The sequence below is a fragment of the Chelonia mydas genome, chromosome 4 (assembly GCF_015237465.2).
Source record: "Chelonia mydas isolate rCheMyd1 chromosome 4, rCheMyd1.pri.v2, whole genome shotgun sequence".
Classification (NCBI taxonomy): Eukaryota; Metazoa; Chordata; order Testudines; family Cheloniidae; genus Chelonia; species Chelonia mydas.
In genome coordinates, this window is record NC_057852.1 from 41,096,392 (window position 1) to 41,116,241 (window position 19,850).

A 19,850-nucleotide genomic window follows, 5' to 3' on the forward strand; every position below is an offset into this window, starting at 1 on the left:
AATGCCTATTCTCCTGCAGCATTCAGATTTTGAATGGGACTCACTCTGATAGGTGTGCTTAGGGGTTGCCTACCAGATCAGGCCCTGCATGCAAGTTAGGCAGGTTGACACCTATCTTCCCTCCATTTGTGAATTGCTCTGGGGCTTAGGCAGGTGATAGGACATCTAGATGGCTGTATTGAGGCACCAGTGCACATGCTCAGAGTGGAAACCTAGGCCACTTTTACCCTGAAAATTGAAGATTTAAGTGAGTTTAGGCACCTAAAATATTCTGTGGGAGATTCCTGGATCACAGTAGAGCCTAACACCAGGACTTAGGCATCTAAAACTTCAGGTTTAGCACTGTCTGATGTTTAGGTACCTAAATATTTTGTGAATTCCATCCTACATGGAGTAACTTTATGCATATAAGTAGTTTGATTTAAATCAATAGGATTACTAACCTATTAAGAGTTAAACATTTTCAATAATGGAACTTTTAAGATATTCCTGCCTTATTAAAAACTCTTAATAAGCACAAAATTAGCTTCTAGTCATGTTGTACATTAGTCAGAAAGGTAAGTGGTGATTAGTAATGCCCAGATTGACTGCATAAAAATCAATCAGTCCTCTATACCAAAGAATTAAACCGTTGGTAATTGCATCAGTGGGATAGCACTAGATGTACTTCTGCATGCCACACAATTAGCCTATGGAATTCATGGTCACAAGGTAAGTTCCTGACTTCATTTTTAATCAGGATTCAGATAAAAACTGGACATTTTTATGAACAAAACTATAAGTAGTTATAATAGTAGGATAAAAAACCCAAGACCTTTAGAAGTATATAACGCTTCCAGGTTAAAAGCATAAGCCAGTTTCTAATTAACAGGGGTTAGAAAGAAACTTCCCCTGGTGTCACAGGGTGCTCTATTCACCCCTGGAGCACCTCCTTGTGGCTACAACTGGGGATTAGTTCTGTTAGTGTGACACCCTTTTCTGCCTGCGTTCACTACGTGTGTGTGTGTCTCTCTTTCTCACATACAACTCAACTACCTCCTCTTTGTGGCTTGGTCCTCTAGCCAGATCACTGTAGTTTTCCCCTCCAAGAGGGTTCATGTACCAAAGTCTCTCTATACCAGCCATCTCAGGCAGTTTGTCAATTCACTCCCCCTCAGTAGTACTGCTGGTAGGGGAACCTAGGCCCACTCTCTTCTCCAGGTTCCAGCCCAGGTACCCTACAACCAGCAGTTAAGGTCTGCACTGCCCCACAGCTTGCTGCTGTTTCCCCAAACTACTTCCTACATTACCTCTATCAGGTTGCTGCTCTATTCACCTCTGAGCATACTCTTACTTCCTAGCCTCAGAGAGAGTAACTACAGACTGCCTCTCTAGAACCTATTTCTGCCCTCAGCTACCTGGTTTTATCCAAGCCCTACCTGCTGCTGTTCAGGTGAGCTTCATCCTTTAATTAGCCCTCATTGCACCTGGGCTCCTCCTCCAGGTGTAGCCTAGGTGGTTTATTGGCCCAGCTCACCACCTTAACCCCTTCAGGGGCTGGGGTGGACACCCTATCACCCTGGGGCAGGTGTTTCTTGAACTTTCCCTGGAACTATTTGGTACTGGCCACAGGTGTTGACTTTTGTTTTGCCAGAGGGGGCTCCCCTCCATTCCTCCTCCCCCGTGCAAGCTGCAGGCAGAGCTTCAGGGGGAAGAGGCCAGTTGGGGGCAGGGCCTTGGGCAGAGCATGCATGGAATGGGGAGCAGGGCCACGGTCAGGGTGTTGGGGCCCACAAAAATTAATCCAGCCCTGTGGGCAGGGCCTAGGGGGAAGTGGTCTAGTGGGGGCAGGGCCTTGGGGCGGAGCAGCAGGTGGGGCCTTGGGGCAAAGAAGCTGAGGGGGGGCTTTGGGGGCAGCATGTGGGCGGAGCAGGAGGTAAGGCCATGTTCCAGGTGTAGGAGCCCACAAAAGATTAATCCGGCCCTGCCGGTGCTGAGCACCCCCTATTTTTTTTTGGTGGGTGCTTGACTCCTTGAGCACCTACGGATCAATGCCTATGGTACTAGCCATTGTGAGGGACAGGGTACATGACTAGCTAGACCATCCAATATAGCAATTCCTGTGTCCTTAATACCCTTGGTCCAATTATCTTAAAATCCATAGGTGAAATTCAAGCCCCATAGAAGTCTATAGAAGTTTGGCCACTGAATTCAGTGAGGCCAGGATTCCACCCCATGTCCTCAAACTGATTACACTGGTTTTCTCAGAACGAGGTATCAGACATACACTGACTTTTTGGGATATTAAATCTGACAAAATCTGTCATTGTTTGTATTGCAGTTAATCTAAATTTGTTAACCACATATCACTGTCCTACATAATCTGCCAGCTTTCAAAAGTCATTAGAGCTTTGTGGTCTCCCTTTCTTTTCTTTTTTTTTTTATATAGGGTCTCATCCAAATCACATCTTTCAGGATAACAGCAGCAACTAGTACTTTTAACAGAACTTCGGTCCTGGAGAAAGTCAGGCCAGTTGATGCTGAGAATCTTTAACACAAAGCAGTTCTGGAATATGTCTGGTACTAATATTACCGATGTGTGTGACACTGGTAGATCATGCCCAGGTCCCCATGTCTCAGATGGACACTGACAGATACATAGCTAGAATCTATCTCATTCACTTGTGGGTTAGTGTTCATGGGTGATGGGGAGAGGCCAGGGTTTCCACTGGCCTGGGGCTTCTGTGACTGGGGAGGGGGGTCTCCGGGCAGGGGCTTGTGGCTCCAGCCACGGGGGTAAGGGCTCCTCAGCCACAGGGAGGGTGCAGGTGAAAGGGGCGGGGCCAGGGGCTAGCCTCTCCAAAGGGGGGGCTCCACCCACCACCCATGTTAGTATTGATAGGATAGATATTAGAATTACAAGAAAGTGTTTCGTGTTTGGGCTCTATTAAATGCTTGTGAGTTGCTGCATGCATTACTCTTACTTGTAATATCTGTATCCCATACTGTAATGCTATTACATTACAATATGGAATGCAGATATTGCAAATAAGTGAGTGTAGAGTGAGTGGTTCTAATGTGAGCCTCTGTGACTCTATGAATCACTGTACAGGAGAGGTGAAGAGCTGCTCTTCTCAGAAATTATTATGCCCCTCCCAAAAGAGGAGACCCATTCATATCAGACAGGCTGTGGTTGGATGTAACACCTAGAAACTCCCTACATCTGTATTGAAGAATTGTCAACCAAAGGCCAAAAAACTCTTATTCTTGTTCTGCTCTCCTCCCCATGAAGATGAATCTTGCTAGTGGACTCCTCCCATACATGGGGTGGGGCTATCATAGGCTGGGGGAGGCTGAGCCTCCCCAAACAGCCAGGCATGGCCCCACCTATGCTCCACCCCCAGTCCCACTCCTGCTTCTCGCTCTACTGCGAGTCAGCTCTTCCCATGTGCTGGAGCTGGTGGCCTGGGGCTGGGGCTATGCCACCCACCCTGCCAGCACTGCAGGAGGGAAGGGGGCTTGGGCCACACTGCCTGCCCTCCTGGAGCTCCAGGCTCTGGGCTCCGGCGGGGGGCTGGGGGAGGGCATAGAAGGGGCAGCGCTTCAGGCAGATGAGGCGGGGCTGGGCGCTAGCCTCCCCAAGCCAGTGGTTCACCCATACTCCCATAAGCAGAGAGCACGTGGCCGGAGGAAGATAAAAACCTCAAACAAAAGGAACTAATATTCTCTATGTTGCTGGGACTCTGGGAAGCAAGGGGTTTCGAGGCATAAGCAAGAGATCCCCAGCTGCTTAGCCTAGGTTACCCCAAAGGACAAATCTTGCTGATTATAGAAGCCTCAATTACCTTTATAACCTAAGGCTGTAACTCAGTGTGTCTATATTTGCTTGCCTTAATCTTGTAAATAAGTGTCTAATATCCTTTTCCTATTTAATAAATATTTAGTAAATCCTTTACTATAGGATTGGCTACAAGCATTATCCTTGGTGTGAGACCTAAAGCGCAATTGATCTGGGGTAAATGACTGGTCCTTTGGGACTGGGAGTAATCTGAATATTGCTGTGATTCTTGGTTTAAAGGGCCATCTATCACAGCAATGCACTCACCTGGGTGGCAAGACAGACCAGAGCACCCAAGGGAACTGTCTAAGACTCTGTTAAAGCTGTTGAAGTGCCTGAGGAGTTTGCACTTGGTGCAGTTGTGTTGGTGAAATATAAGTTAAGAACTCAAACAATTTGGGTTTTGTGCCCTGTTTTCTTAACAGTCTGCCCTGAGGTTGGTATTTACGCTCTTGCACCACCATTAGGAGCATCACAATGTGAACAATGCTACAGCAGATCATTTTTACTGTAAAATTTAAACAGTGCCACATATTCAGTTCTTTATACACTATGCTTTATGATAAGAGAATAAGCAGTACACAAAGCAGCGTTCACTTGAAAATTTGACAATATAACTACGAATATTTTTGGTCAAAGTCTGTCCTTGAATTTATCAGTGCAAGTAAACAAAAAGACTCAAGCAAAGCTACAAATAACAGGGTGCTTTTCAGTTACAGAATCTGTCAAAGAACAGACTCTCATATCACTGACCAGACAATTTCCCCCAGTTAATGTACAGTATATGAGAACAAACTAACATCACTAAGCTGCATTCTCCAATCACAATATAAATGTACAAAAGCCTTACAGAGCGATTTCCTGCCGGTTGGAAACATGAAAACCAAAAGCTAGGATCAGATAATCTCCTCAGACAGATGCACAAATCCAACAGACTTCAGAGGAAGTTGGGCATGTATAGCCAGGGGCAGAAATTGTCCCCAAAGTTTGCCAGTAACGTTCTCTACTACTGTGTTTGTCTCTGAGCCTGATTCTGATCTCTGTTACACTGATTTACACAGTTGGAGCTCTGCTGAAATCACTATTTTATCGAACTCATACACTGGTGTAAATAAGATCAGAGTCACCTGTCTTCAAATCTGGCTTCCATTTATGAGTAAGTCTGTAACTTGAAACTATCATTTTATCATTTTTGACAATTTTGTGCCCTATAAATAATAAATAGCCTTTTAAAATAGGCTCTCAAACCAGCACTGAAATTTCTTTTCAGATGTGAAAATGTGGAAGTATTCTGATGTGAAACAGATTTAGGGTCAGATTCTCATTTATATTTAAGTTCCCTTAACAACACTGGCACTGTAAAGGAGCCTTAAGATAGGTGTAAATTACAATGCCAGAGCAGTGGGAAGGGTCATCTCTCAGATTTGAATTCAGCCAATCACAGTTAGGGTGAGGTATGAGGTGACGATCAAAGGGCACTGAAATCTCGACCTCTTGTTCAGGGATTCCAGCTGCATCTAAACTGAAACAAAAAAATAAGCAAGTTTTGGTTTTGGATCCAATTTTGAATCAATTCTGGTGTAATCATATCAGAGGATAAGAATCTAAACATGCTTCTTCTCCCTGGCCCAGAAATGCAAATAAGTTCAAATTCAAAGTTCTAGTTTTCGCCCACTTCTAGTAGTTCACATTTGTACTGACTTCACATTTTCACTGTGTGCCACTTCAACCTTGTAGTTTGCGAAAAACTCGGAGTGGGTGAGTACTGGGCTATCCCTGGAGAGAAAGCAATCCATTTAGGGAGTAAGGAAATGCTACACAGAAAAATAAAACTAGAAGATTCTACTTAAGATTTTACTGAGAAGGGGCATGATCCAAAGCCCACTGAAAGGAATGGAAAGACTCCTATTGACTTCAGTGGGTATTGGATCAGGCCCTGTACTCTATACAGGCCCTATAGCAGGGGTGGGCAAACTTTTTGGCCTGAGAGCCACATCAGGGAATAGAAATTGTATGGCGGGCCATGAATGCTCACAAAATTGGGGTGGGGGTGAAGGCTCTGGTTGGGGGTGTGGGCTCTGGGGTGGGGCTGGGGATGAGGAGTTTGGGGTGAAGGAGGGTGCTCTGGGCTGGGACCGAGGGTTTCGGAGGGTGGGAGGGGGATCAGGGTTGGGGCAGGGGTGCGGGAAGTACTGCGGGTTCCAGCTGTGGGTGTGGGCTCTGGGGTGGGGCTGAGGATGAGACGTTTGGGGTGCAGGAGCATGCTTTGAGCTGAGATCGAGGGGTTTGGAGAGTGGGAGGGGGATCAGGGCTGGAGCTGGGGGTTGGGGTATGGTGCAGGCTCCAAGCAGCGCTTACCTCAAGCGTCTCCCGGAAGCAGTGGTATGTCCCTTCTCCAGCTCCTACGCAGGTACCGCCCCTGCAGCTCCCATTGGAGCACTGGAGGAGGCCACTGGAGCGCATAGGAGCCGGAGCGGGGCCATGCCGCTGCTTCTGGGAGCTGCGTGGTGTGGCCCCCGACCCTGCGCCCCGGCTGGAGCGGCGGAGCAGAGCCAAGCCGCATGGTACGGCCCCGAACCCAGCACCCCAGCTGGAGCACCAGAGCAGCCCCCGACCCAGTAGCCCACCTGGAGCACCAGAGCGGGCCAAGCTACATGGTGCAGCCCTCCCGACTCAGTGGCCCTGCTCGAGCGCCGCAGCAGGGCCGAGCCGCATGGTGCCCCCCGCCCCCCGACCCAGTGGCCCAGCTGGAGCGCTGAAGCGGGGCAAGCTCCAGACCCCGCTCCCCAGCGGGAGCTCGTGGGCCCACCCATGCTCTATAGTGATGGCATTGCTGCAGTTAATCAGGCAATGTATCTAAATTGGGACCTTAAACTAACAACTATATTTTAGGGAGCACATCCTCCAACTTCTACATTGTATTGATGACTTTACTGCACTTCTGTGCATTTTTCAATGAAAGTGATGCAGTTTACAGGCCAGTCCACTGTAACATTTATATTTGTATTCAGATAATTATCCTGTGATGACAGCACATCAGTTAGACACACACAAGTAGTACACTGTTGATATCAAATTGACTTCCCTTAACAAAAGCCTTAGTATGCATACAGTATTTAAGTCTTATTCCATACAGACGAATTCTGGCTGGCCTTTCACAGACATAGCACAAGAAAAATGCATAATATACCTGATGTGTCTCAATCTTGCCTCCTCCCAGACTAATCTGCAGTCCCTTTGTCCACTGAGCTGCAGAGGGCAAGCCTTGGTAGAAGTAGCATAGTCCATACGGAATCCAGACCTTCCCAGAGGTTGTATGTGCTCACCCCATTGATTATACCTTCAGGCAATTTGCACAGTCAGCTGTATACATTCCCATGGCCAGCCAGAACACAGGCACAAAGTAAACAGAGTTGCTAATAGAAAAACAATGTTAGTTTGCCCGCATTTGGGGGTAAACCCCACAGAGCCAGAATTTGGCATAAGAAAAATATTTCTAGTAATCATAACGGAACTTGTTTTCCAAAGTTTTATTCTTAACCCCTGTAAAATATATTACTGTTTTGAAAACATATTCTAGCATTGCCATAAACCATAAAATATATTCTCTTTTCTCACTTCAATGTGCAAAGTAGAAAATAAAATAAAATGGTTTGTTGAAAGATATCAAATATAGGAAGCAATTCTCTAATACTGAAAAAAAAAAACCCCAACCACGGTTCATGATGCTAGTGTCCATTCTCTAATGCAGAGTGCACAGTGAGTTCAGAAGCAAACAAAGCAAGGTGCCTTTTTGTATTCTTTTTTGCAGCTGGCTGATCACAGAATTTGACTTCAATGTTGCCATCACTGAATGCTTCTCTCCTGGCCTCGTCTAAAGCAGTGGGCTCTCTTTGAGAAAGACTTGCCTTTTGCTGCATCATGTTAATCCCTGAGTTTCCAAGTCGCCTGGAAGGGGATGGGTTTTCCTTGACAATACAAAAGCAAATTGCAGAGAGGAAATTTTTCTTGAAGTTCTCGTTCATAAAGGCATATACCATAGGGTTACAAATGGAATTGAAAAACCCAATGATCTGAACAATAGCAAAGATCATCTTGATTGTGACATCATCATACACACTTTCAAAATTACCTGGGAAAAAGGAAATATAATTATATAGATACCCACACACTATACCCACCCACCCTTGCAAGTCAGAAGTTCTTGTTCAGCTTCAAGAAAAAGTTCTTAGATGTTTTTATCCATTTTAATAATGGGTTTTGACCAGAAAGCAAAACAAAATACAATCGTATAAAGATAGTCTGAAAATTACAATTTATGAATTGTAAAATTAACAGAAAGCTGAGTGACACAAAGCTACCAGTCAGTTACATACATTGTTTATTTAAACCCCATTATCCCCCATGTTCTATCTTCACTTCAGATTTGTAAACACTGTTTTTGTCACAAACACTGTCCTCTGCCTTTTTTACAGCTCACACAGTGGGAAACTAGCTCTCTTCTCTGTACTCACACACTTCGGGTCCAATCCAGACTACATATAAGCAGGTAATGCTCTAGCCATTTAAAATAAATAGCAATCAACATGAGTATTTATAGAGAACTTCACATTTTTAAAGCACTTGACATAGTCGCTGGCAGTGTGGCCTAATAGAGAGTGCACTGTATTGGGACTAACAAGAGCTGGGTCCTATTCCCAGCTCTGCCACTGGCCTGCTGGGTAAATCTCTGTACTTCAGTTTCCCCCTTTGTAAAATGGAGATAATGATACTGACTCCTTTGTAAAGTGCTTTGAGATCAACAGATGAAAAGCACTATAAAAGCAAGTTATCATTAGCTGAGTAAATATTAGCCCCATTTTACAGACAGGGGAAAGGAAGAAAGGGGAAGTGACAAGCCATGCAATGAGTCAGTAGCAGAGCTGGGATTACAACTTGAAACCAACTCACAATCCTGTGCTTAACTCACCAAGCCTCACTTTTGTCCACCAGGAATTGAATTCATTTCAGAGTCTCATCTCTGGTCAGTGTAGAAGCAGGGTTTCGGCTTCAAGGAATGGGTGACCTGTACTTTATATAAACATGCATGTCCTGTTGCATGCACAAAATCTCCTTAAGGAATGGATTACTGTCTGGCTGTAACTAACCACATTGGTCAAATCAGGATACAGCTTTAAAACACAGTATTTACTGATAATCTCAGTCAGTCACATGCTGCATCAATGCAGAAATTCAGGAAGTATATAAGTACAGTTCACACTGAAATGGATGTAATCAGACTGGTGTTTGATGACAGTTACAGAGCACAGGAAACCAGCTTCCTCCGTGAAGTGGAAACATTGGCCCAACGTAATTTTTTCTGTTTCTCTCTCTCTCCATTCATACACATTTGTAAGAACATGCAAGTGTACACGCCCCTATAAACTCTTTTCTTACCTATTATTTCTCATCTGGCTCTCACCCCAATTTCTGAATATTCAGTGTCAGAAAATATTAAAAAGTGATTTTCCTCTTTCAATTCTAGAAATAGGGTCCACGTACTACAAGTTTACAATGGAAGGTGACAGGTGGGGGTTTTTTGTTTGTTGCTTTGTTTTGTTCAACAATAAAGCAGTTTGATCAGAGAGGTGTCCAAGTAGCAGAGAGTGATTAGTGACATGGAGAGAAGTAAAAAGAAAAGGAGTACTTGTGGCACCTAAGAGACTAACCAATTTATTTGAGCATAAGCTTTCGTGAGCTACAGCTCACTTAAGGTACAGGCTAATAGTTCCAAAAAAAGTGATTTTATATAATGGATGAATGGCTTTGGTTGTAGTGAATTGTGTGTTTTCAACCGATTAATCAATGTAGTGAGGAAGAGAAATGCATCAGCCCCTTTGCTCTGCGCTGATACTTAGTTGCTAGTGTTTTAAAGGAGACCCTTGGTGTCTGAAGCACGTAGAAGCAAAGAAGGACTGCAGTAGTCAGGATCCACAATTTGGTTTGAAATTTCTATGAGACAGCTGTGGCAGCAGCCAAAAATAACTTAGGACAAAACCCACAGATAGTCTCTGATTTGCACTGAGGATGTCTTACCTGCAAAGCAGCTCTGTAGTATACTCTGATATTGCACTGTCTGCAGAGCCAGTTCTCACAGCTGCAGACCCTTCATGTCCAGGGTGAGAGGAGTCCCCACAGGGAGACAGAGTACCATGAGCAGTGCTTGAGTCCTGCTGGAATATTCAGGGTCATTGTTCTGGCACTGTTTGGGGGAGCTGGAAGGTGCTATGGCGCTTCCAGTATTTCCAGTACTTGCATTCTGCCACTTCTTGAGCACAGCACTCACATGCTGACTATGAGTGCTTGTTCTTTGCTCCTCCTCCACACACCATAAAAGGAGAGAGTGTGAGAAAGGCAAGCCTAAGAGGGGCCTCCTAGACCCCGGGCACAAGAATAGATTTGCGGGTGCCAACTCCCTGTCTTGTGAGATTTGACTCGGGCTTGAGAAGAAGCAACAGTAGGAAGGAGACATTTTAAATTCAGATTTGGGAGCGGGTGTCAGTGTCTTCCTCATTTGATACCAGTTGTCTTAATTGCTGTCCCCAATTGGGGACTGTGATGGGGCAAAGAGGCCCCACATTCACAGAAAAGGGGTAAAGGAGAGTCTATGGGCCCAGGTAGCCTCACCTCACTATACCTGCAGCCAATGCCAAACCTGGAGAGGGAATAAAGGAGAGAGGCTGACTCAGTTCAGGGCTGAAAGAGCTAGTAATGATGAGAATGAGAGTATAGATATCTGTGAGAGGAAAAGAAAATACATTGAAGAAAACAATGGGATATTGAACAGGTGGGAGGAAGATGAAACAGGTACCAAGAAGTCACCTGCTACAAGAGAGGCCCAACAAAGAAAGTAACAGAACACCACTAGCCATCACCTTCAGCCCCCAACAAAAACCTCTCCAGCACATCATCAAGGATCTACAACCTATCCTGAAGGACGATCCCTCACTCTCACAGACCTTGGGAGACAGGCCAGTCCTTGCTTACAGACAGCCCCCCCAACCTGAAGCAAATACTCGCCAGCAACTACACACCACACAACACAAACACCAACCCAGGAACCTAACCCTGCTACAAACCCTGATGCCAACTCTGTCCACATATCTATTCAAGGGACACCATCATAGGACCTAACCACATCAGCCACACCATCAAGGGCTCGTTCACCTGCATATCTACCAATGTGATATATGCCATCATGTGCCAGCAATGCCCCTCTGCCATGTACATTGGCCAAACCAGTCAGTCTCTGTGCAAAAGAATAAATGGACACAAATCTGACATCAGGAATCATAACGTTCAAAAACCAGTAGGAGAACACTTCAATCTCTTTGGTCACTCAATAATGGACCTAAAAGTGGCAATTCTTCAACAAAAAACTTCAAAAACAGACTCCAATGTGAAGCTGCAGAATTGGAATTAATTTGCAAACTGGATACCATCAGATTAGGCCTGAACAGAGACTGGCAGTGGTTGGGTCATTACAAAACCTAAACTTAATTTCCCCAATACTAATTTCTCCCTACTGTTACTCACATCTTCTTGTCAACTGTCTGTAATGGGCCACTCTCTTACCACTTCAAAAGTTATCTTTCCTCCGTTGGTATCCTGCTGTTAATTGATTTATCTTGTTAAACTGACCTCACACTTGGTAAAGCAACCCCCATCCTTTCATGTATTTATACCTGCTCCTGTATTTTCACTCCATGCATCTGATCAAGTGGGTTCTAACCCACGAAAGCTTATGCCAAAATAAATTTGTTAGTCTCTAAGGTGCCACAAGGACTCCTCATTAATTTTAAATGAAAACTTCAGTATGAGGGAACTTCCAAAAGCTATAAAAAAGAGCAAAAATACTGCTCCAAGCCAGATGGTATGAGCTTTGAAATGCTTAAACAACTGTCTGAAAGAAGTCTGAGGATGATACTAAAATTGGGCAATAGCATATGGGGGAAAGGTGATATGTCAGTCGAGTGGAAGCATGCAGTTACTGTTACAGCAAGGAAACCAGGCAAGCTGAGATCTTGATCTGATGCACACAGGCCAATTGCCCTTGCAGCATGCTTGGGTAAAAGCATGGAAACAGTGGTAACTGAGAGGTTGGTGCGAGACGTAGAGAGAAGTAAACTCATAAGTAGCTCATAAAGTGGGTTTAGGAGGGGAAGGAGTGTGATTGACCACACTGTAAGGCTAGAAGCGGAAACAAAAAAGTATGAAAACTAAATTTCCACTAAATGCATCCGATGAAGTGAGCTGTAGCTCACGAAAGCTTATGCTCAAATAAATTGGTTAGTCTCTAAGATGCCACAAGTAAGCCTTTTCTTTTTGCGAATACAGACTAACACGGCTGTTACTCTGAAACCTAAATTTACGATAGTAACTTTTCTGGATATTGAAACAGTTTATGGAATATTCTGGAGAGAGGGTTTACTTCATAAAGTGGCTGCCATGGGTATAAAAGGAAGGAAGTCTAGGTGGCTAAGGGATTTCTTAAGTAAGAAAATGATGCAGGTGTGAGTAGGAAAAGCCTACTCCAGTATATGTACATTAACAAACGGCACTCCACAGGGTGATCAGGATGAATGATCTTCCAAAAGAGGTAAGTGCAGGAATAGGCATCACTTTATTTGCTGATGATTTTGCCACAGGCGTCACAAACAGACACCCGGAAAGGGCTGCTAAAAGAGTAAATGAAGCACTAAGGACAGGTGCAGAATGGAAAAACATGAGGCTTTAAATTCTAAATTGACAAAACTAAGGGAATGATATTCACTAAAAGTAAAATTTTTAAAGATTTTAAATCATATCTATATCGATAGCAAATAAGTACAGTTAAAAGCTACAGATTTTTGGAAGAATCATATTGGAAATACTTCTCAAACCTCCTGGTGGGTGGATAAGAGAGTATTTGTGATGTTATATAGAACTCCAATAAGACCAATTGTTCAGCACAGGTACCAGGCTTTTGGTTCAGCCTCAAAAATGAATTTGAGAAAGCTTGACTCAGTCCAAGCTCTGGGGTTGCAAATTGCTCGTGGTGCCTTCCTCACAGCACCGCTGTGTGGAATGCAGATAGCTGCCGGTGAACTGTCCATTGCTTTAAGAATAAAGCTTTTAGGCTTAACCTTTTGGGTTAAAGTCATTGGAAACTGTGGAGATGAAAACGCCAAACTAATATAGGATGAATGCTGGGAATTAAGTGGGCAGTGTGTAGGGCAAAAACTCAGAATGCCTCATGTAAGCAAGGTTAAAGTGTGGACAAAAGATCTTGGTGCAAGCAAAAACCTAAAAGAGATTAAAATCTATAGCTTTGGGAAAATATATTACGATTGGAAAAGGAGCGTTACATGTGCAAGCTATAGCAAATGAATACATTGGTGATAAATGGGAATGCTACTGTCCAATATATACTCATTGCTACAAAGGTGTAAGAACAGGAAAAATGGAAACAGCTTTCTGTATTCCTGCACTCAGAGTCAAGCAAACTGCACAACTATAAAATTTTGTAGCTGTTTTGACAGCTGCATTGGCAGGGATAATGCTGGCATTAAATTGGTTCATAGATGTGCACCCAGGTGCTACAGTCATCTTCTCTGATTCCTTTTCTGGACTACTGGCAATCAGCAATGGCTCTTCAGAGAGCAGAAATGATATTCTGAATGAAATATTACTGTTAACAATAGATTTGATGTAGTTGGGTGTAATCATAGTAATAGCATGGATCCCAGTGCACACAGGGTAGTGGGCAATTACCGGGCTGACAAAATAGCAAAAAAATTGCTGTTGAAAATGAGCAAATTGATTTAGAGAGCCCTTTAAATAAACTAGAGGTTAAAAATCTAATCAAAATGAGTTGAGAAGAATGGCAAGAACTATGGGCAAAAGAAACAAAGGAGAATATGAAATATGCCCAAGAGTAAAATATGCTGATATACTCCCAAGGCCCTGAGAGATAGAGTGTAGTGACTATTTAGAATTGTAACTGGCCATTGTAGATTAAATAGTAATTTATTTCTAACAAACAAACAAAGACAGATTATGTGGGATGTGCAAGGTCCAGGAAACGGATGATCATCTCCTTTGGGAGTGCAAAGAGTGCACCATTGAAAGAGGTATTTTATATAGGGAAAAAAAATAGAGGCCTTAAAGTTCAAATTTTTTCATGGAAACATCTAGTAAGAGCATCAAGAAATGAGGCCCTATTAAAAAGAATACTGAAATTCTTTCAGAATGCTATGAATTAAAAGTGAAAGCCTTTAATTTTTAATTACCTATGGTGTCCAGTGCTTGGGGATCATAGACTCAGCAAGTAAGTCTGCTTCACCATAAAACACAAGAAGAAGATGACAAAGTTGTTAAAGGTTGGCTGAAGCCTTCCACTCCCCCCCAACCCAGCTGAACTGGTTTTGACTGCATGCATGAACTTGCCAAAGAGATTCACAGTGAATCTTAGAGGAGAGTTATATCCTACATCAGACATGGTACAGTTTCCTGGAACGATAGTCCATAATATTTTTTTAAAGAAAAAAAAATTGTTTTGTTTGATCTACTAGGCATGGTCTGTGTACTTTCATCATCATTTATAACACAAGTCAGCTTTTCCTGGTCACATCTTAGGGCTAAAAGTATATCTTCCAAAAAGGTATGTTTTCTTCAACACAGATTTATTTTTCCTTTGAGTCAGTTTTTCAGTTCATTTATGGGTGGGGGTTTTACCCTTTTTTAGTTTGTTTGGTTGTTTTTTTTAATAAATATAGCTAAATTTCTAAATGATTGTTTTGAAACAATGGGCAAAATGAACTATTTCAACTTTTTGGGGGAAAAAAATCTTTTTTCCCCCCAGATGAAACTATTTGCTGTATTCCACTTAAATTCACGAATAGATTTGGTGCCCCCAAAGAAGCATTTTCCAGCAAATTTACTATCTATGAAAAAAATAAAAAAATAAACCATACAGGTCTACTCTGTATCTCTCAGCTACAAGATGGGTCGCTCATACTATACCTGAAAAGAGGTTTCTGCTAGATAATTATATTTACAGTGTAAGCTGCAGCTATGTCTCTCTGCCACTCAGACACCCCTCCCACCCTGGTCAAATAATCTGTTGATTATGAGCATGTACATCTATCACATTGGTTCTCACAGCCTGTGGGCCTCATGTGGCCCAATTAGCACACAACTGCAGCCCAGCTATGTGCTAAAAAAAATCCGGTTCCCAGCTGCCTGGGCCCACACAGCGGGGTCCGGGACTTGGGTCCTGGTTGCCCGGCCCCATGCCCAGGGCTCTACTCCTGTCCCCACTCTGTGGAGGGGTCTCTGGGTGGGGGGTGCTGGGCATAATGGTCTGTGGCAGGTGAGGGGCGCTGTGGTTCTCAACCTGCAGCCCACATAGCACATTGTAGGCTGCATATGTGGCCCACAACGATAAATAAGTTGAAAACCACTGTTCTTCACAAGAGAGTGTTTATTATTCCAGATTTAAAAGCACATATTCACCTTAGCTGGCAACGGGTGCTTTAAACAATTTAATGCTGCAGTAGCACTAGAGTTTGATACAATATCAGTGATTCCATTACTAAAAAGAAAAAGACACTCAAAAGGAAATGCTTTAATTTAAGAAGTGTGGTAGGTACTCACTGTATTCTATCATCATGTGAATCACATGGAAAGGGGCCCAGCAGACTGTAAATAAAACCACCACCATCACCATCATAATGATCGCTCGCTTCTTCTTCCTGAAATTACACTAAGGTAGTTTTTACAGAATAACTTTGAGTAAACTGTTGATTAGTATAAGTGACTCAGGGTCTGCTTCTAAAGGTATTTAGGTGCCCAAAGATGCAGATAGGCACTTAATGGGATTTTCAAAAGTGCCCACTTGCTTAAGCCTCCTTGAAATCACTGAACCATATCAAATAAGTAATAAATAACAACAGCAATGTCATATTTTCCTAACTCAGGATCCAATTTGAAATGCAAAATCTACTTACCTTCATGCAATTGCACTAATAAACTCTGTCATTTACTTATTCAGCTCTAAATATTTGGACAGGCAAGTATTTGTTGGTGCATTGAAATGCAGTTTTTTCCCAAGCAGATACTTATGAGCACACACAGACTTTGAAAGATTTTCAAAAGTGACTAGTCATTGAGTGTCTCAATTTTTGGGTGCCCAATTTGCAACACCTTAAATGGGTCTGACTTTCAAAAGGTGGAGGCTCAGTACTTTCTGAAAAATCAGGTCTCTTCTGGGGGTCTGAAGTTGGGCACTCATAAACTGAGGTACTGTGACCCCAAGAAACCCTCAATGCCAACTGGCAGAGGGCTCCCTTCCCCCCATACTGTAACTCACATCAGGCCTGACACATTCATTGCCACAGCACACTGTTATCACAATATATATCCCAAGGGTGCCATGTAAGGTATCCTACATAAACTGGTGACACACTAGTCCTGAAAATAATTGTGTGATGTATGTCTGGGTTGTGCATAATGAGTTATAGATATGTGCTGGAAATATGGTCTTAAAATGTGTTTGGGAGGCAGAACATAAAACCAGCCTGTTCTAAACAAAGAATATGTATTTTCCTGTCTGTATGTCTTGGTTACAGGCAACAAACAATGAAAGTACTTTTACATATAAGGTAAACAAACCCGTCAAGCTAAACAAGCTGGGTAGGAAAACACAATCACAGTGAGGGATAGAAACAGCACCCCAGGAAGCCTTTCTGGCTCTAGAGGAAGAGACAATGGACTTTGAGTAAGACAAGGGGAGCAAAAAGACCGTTTAGTTTTCCATAACTGAGAGGATGATAGGGGACAGCACCCTTTGAGCCTATGAAAGCTGGGTCATCTTGGCCTGAAAGACAAGAGCTGCTGGAAACTTGATGTAAGTGCAAAACCTGCTTAGACAAAGATTGTAACTTGCTAAAATTGAGTGTCAGTCACTAGAAAGAGTGTTTTGTTTTATTTCTAACCATACCTATCACTTAAATATCTATTCTTTGTTATTAAACTAATTTGTTTTTATTACAAAACCATCTCAGTGCTGTGTATTAACAGTGGAAGGCAAGACCTCAGCTAACCTAACATGCTGGTGCATGCACTGTCTCTTTGGTGGTAGTGAACTCAATAACTTCGGTGAGTGTCCAGTAAGAGGGACTGGACACTACAGGGTGATGTCTCTGTGGACCTCAGGAAATGGGGTTTGGAAAGCAAGATTTGGACTGGCAGAGTCCAAAAGTGTTCTCTGGCAAGACAGACAAGCTATTGTGTCAGGGAACTGAGGCAGAGCAATACCACAGTTGTGTGTGTCCTGAGCTAGAAGTCATAGGTAGCGTACTCTGGACAGGATTTTCACACAACATGCTGGTTGACTAAGGTTCACACTTCAAGCACTGGTAACTTAGATTTGTAAGTGATTCAGAGAAGGCATTGTTAGGGAGATTGGCATGCTGTATGGAAAAAGGGTAGAACTCCTGGCTTTGGGAAGTTTTAAACCCACTGTACCTTTACCTAAAGTGTACTTAGAGTGCGAAGGTCTGGAAGGCATTTTAAAATTTGGTGTATTGAATTGCATTCCAGCAGAAATTCTTGTGGGAAGTAATGTACTAACTATGTCTAAAGCTCTTAAAATAGTAACCTGCAGTAAAAGTGAATGTTGCTCTGTAGTTCCAGAAAGGAATTGTAAAGACAGAGAAACAGCTCAGGGGAAAGGGACATCCTTGGCCTGACTTATCAGACAGACACAGTGACTCTCCAAGGACAAGTGGGACAGAGCCACTCTCAGTCCCAGTGGAGTAGGCTCCGATCAGAGCTGACAGCAGGAATTTGCACCAGAGTAGAGAGCAGACCCGCCCCTAGATAGCATGAGACCTATCCTTGGGGGAACCCCGGTTAGGGGAAACAAGGAAAGGTTTTTTGAAGAGGAGGGAAGGATGTATAGAGAAAGTCCTATGGGGAAAATTAAAAATCCTGGAAAGCTTTACAAGCAGCTGATTGTGCCTGTTAAGCATTGCAGGAAGCTAATGACATTACCCCACAACTGTCCTTTTGCAGGTCACTTGGGGACTCGGAAGACTTATGAAAGGTTGAAAAGGAACTTTTATTGGCCAGATATGAGATGGGAGACTATTGCAGGTCTTGTGATTTATGTCCAAAGTTCAAGGACCTGCAGGGTCTCAAAAAACTCCCATACAGCCCTTACCTGTGATCAAGGAGGCATTTCTTAGGGTGGCAATGGATACTGTGGGTCCTATGCCCCAGCCAGCCCAGAGGAAAACAAAATATATTTTGGTGATAGAAGGGCTCCTGGGTCACAGGTACCCAAAACATGAGTCACTGTTGAAAATCTTGGACCAAAGTTTCTGTTTGGGGCTGAAGTTAAGGTGCCCAGACACCACATGATATATTAAAAATATGGATGGATCATTCTATGTAGCTGTTTCAGACATATATGTAAGTATGTGGTATTTAATAATTTAACAGCTTTTACTTAACACTTTTAATGTAAAAGATAAGTATTTAAGTTATGGTAAGCAGTGTAGAGAATATTGTATTTTAAAAATCAATTTTGTTGTTATAGCTGTTCAAGCAAGTCTAATTCTGATACCTAGAGATGGAGAAACGTCTCAAAAATCCATGATATAACAAAAAGCAAGGATCTTTTCCTGGGACCTGGAATATTGACTGTGTCTGTAATGTCTCATTACTCTGTCAGTGTCCAACATGGATAAGGAGCTGGATGGAACCTCATTGCCTAATAATTTTTGCTCCTATAGGATAGTGTTTGGAGGAATGGGGTCTGCACCATCTGTTAGGGGTACATGCCCTGCTTTCACCAAAACACTTTGCAGGCTCAGAGTATGCCTGGAATCATCATTATTCATGAACTCCCATAAAACATTATTACCGCCAGGTGTTACGAACCCAATATAAATTTCTATCACTTGAGCTAAAGTAGCAACTCTATTGGCGGACAGAAGTAGTAGAACCTTATCCTCTACGTGGAGGAGTCACTAGCTGGGGATTGGCACACACTTTACAAGCATGGTACATTACTATTTCGTTCAGTTTTGCAACTTCATTGTCATCCTCATCCTCATTTTGATTGATGTTAGCCACTTGACTGAGCAATCTTTTCTCTTTAAGCCGCTACTTATTATTCTCCTTGGATTCAGTATTTAATGTGGTACTATCCTGTTTTCTGTGCATGCATTGCTAGAAGTTGCCATCACACCAGGAAACAAACTTGCCAAATTAAAGAAAAACTACAGTGTAATATATAAAGTAGGGTAATTGCTACACTAAATTACAAAGAAGTGTAAATAGCTATACCATTTTGTTGCCTACTTCTTAATTATTTATTTTTTAAATTGCATTTCAAACACAAAGTTCCCATCTGGATGGTCTCATGAGGCAGAAAAAGACTGAAGGCATTTAGATCTCTTTAGAAACTACCCAATTAAAATGTATCAAATTAGTTTTCAGGTAAGTTCCGATTCTTTTTTAATATACTACTTTCATTTTTAAAAGGCTGATAGAACAGTGGTTATAGACACACAAATAATGAACTCACCTTAGAAAACTTTTGATATTATTGATCTTATTCCAGGTGGATTCTAAAAGGAACTGCATTTGATCACTCCCAATCTGCCTCAGGAACTGCTTCTTCCTCCCAACTCATGACCTGCATTTTTAAAAGTGTAAATTTTAGGTGCACAATGTGGCACACCTGAAAAGGGTTCAATTTTCAGATTGAGTGCTTAGCACTATTTGAAAATCAGGCCCTTTGTCTCAAATTGGGCACCAAATATCAAGTCATTAGTAGGGCCCTACCAAATTCAGAGCCATGAAAAAAACATCACAGACCATGAAATCTGGTCTCCCCCCATGGAATCTGGTCTATTGTGTGCTTTTACTCTATACAATACAGATTTCAAGGGGGAGACCAGTGTTTCTTAAATTGGGAGTCCTGACCCAAAAGGGAGTTGCA

The 19,850-nt window shown here is 42.8% G+C and overlaps 1 protein-coding gene across 2 annotated transcripts in view; it reads right to left on the reverse strand.

The window, feature by feature from the left end:
• Positions 1-6,566: 6,566 nt before the first annotated feature.
• QRFPR (pyroglutamylated RFamide peptide receptor) overlaps positions 6,567-19,850 on the reverse strand; it is a 59,133-nt gene continuing 45,849 nt past the window's right edge. The window contains exons 5-7 of one of the 2 annotated variants that reach the window (XR_006290412.1): positions 19,434-19,544; positions 15,494-15,591; positions 7,933-7,949 (exon numbers count right to left, since the gene is read on the reverse strand). Coding sequence is in view for 1 of the 2 variants with exons in the window: in XM_007056818.3 (XP_007056880.1) it covers positions 7,546-7,949; positions 15,494-15,591 (502 nt within the window). In the remaining variant the exon portion in view is untranslated. Of the gene's footprint in view, positions 7,950-15,493; positions 15,592-19,433; positions 19,545-19,850 lie in introns of both variants that reach the window. The other variant, XM_007056818.3, reaches the window with a different exon arrangement.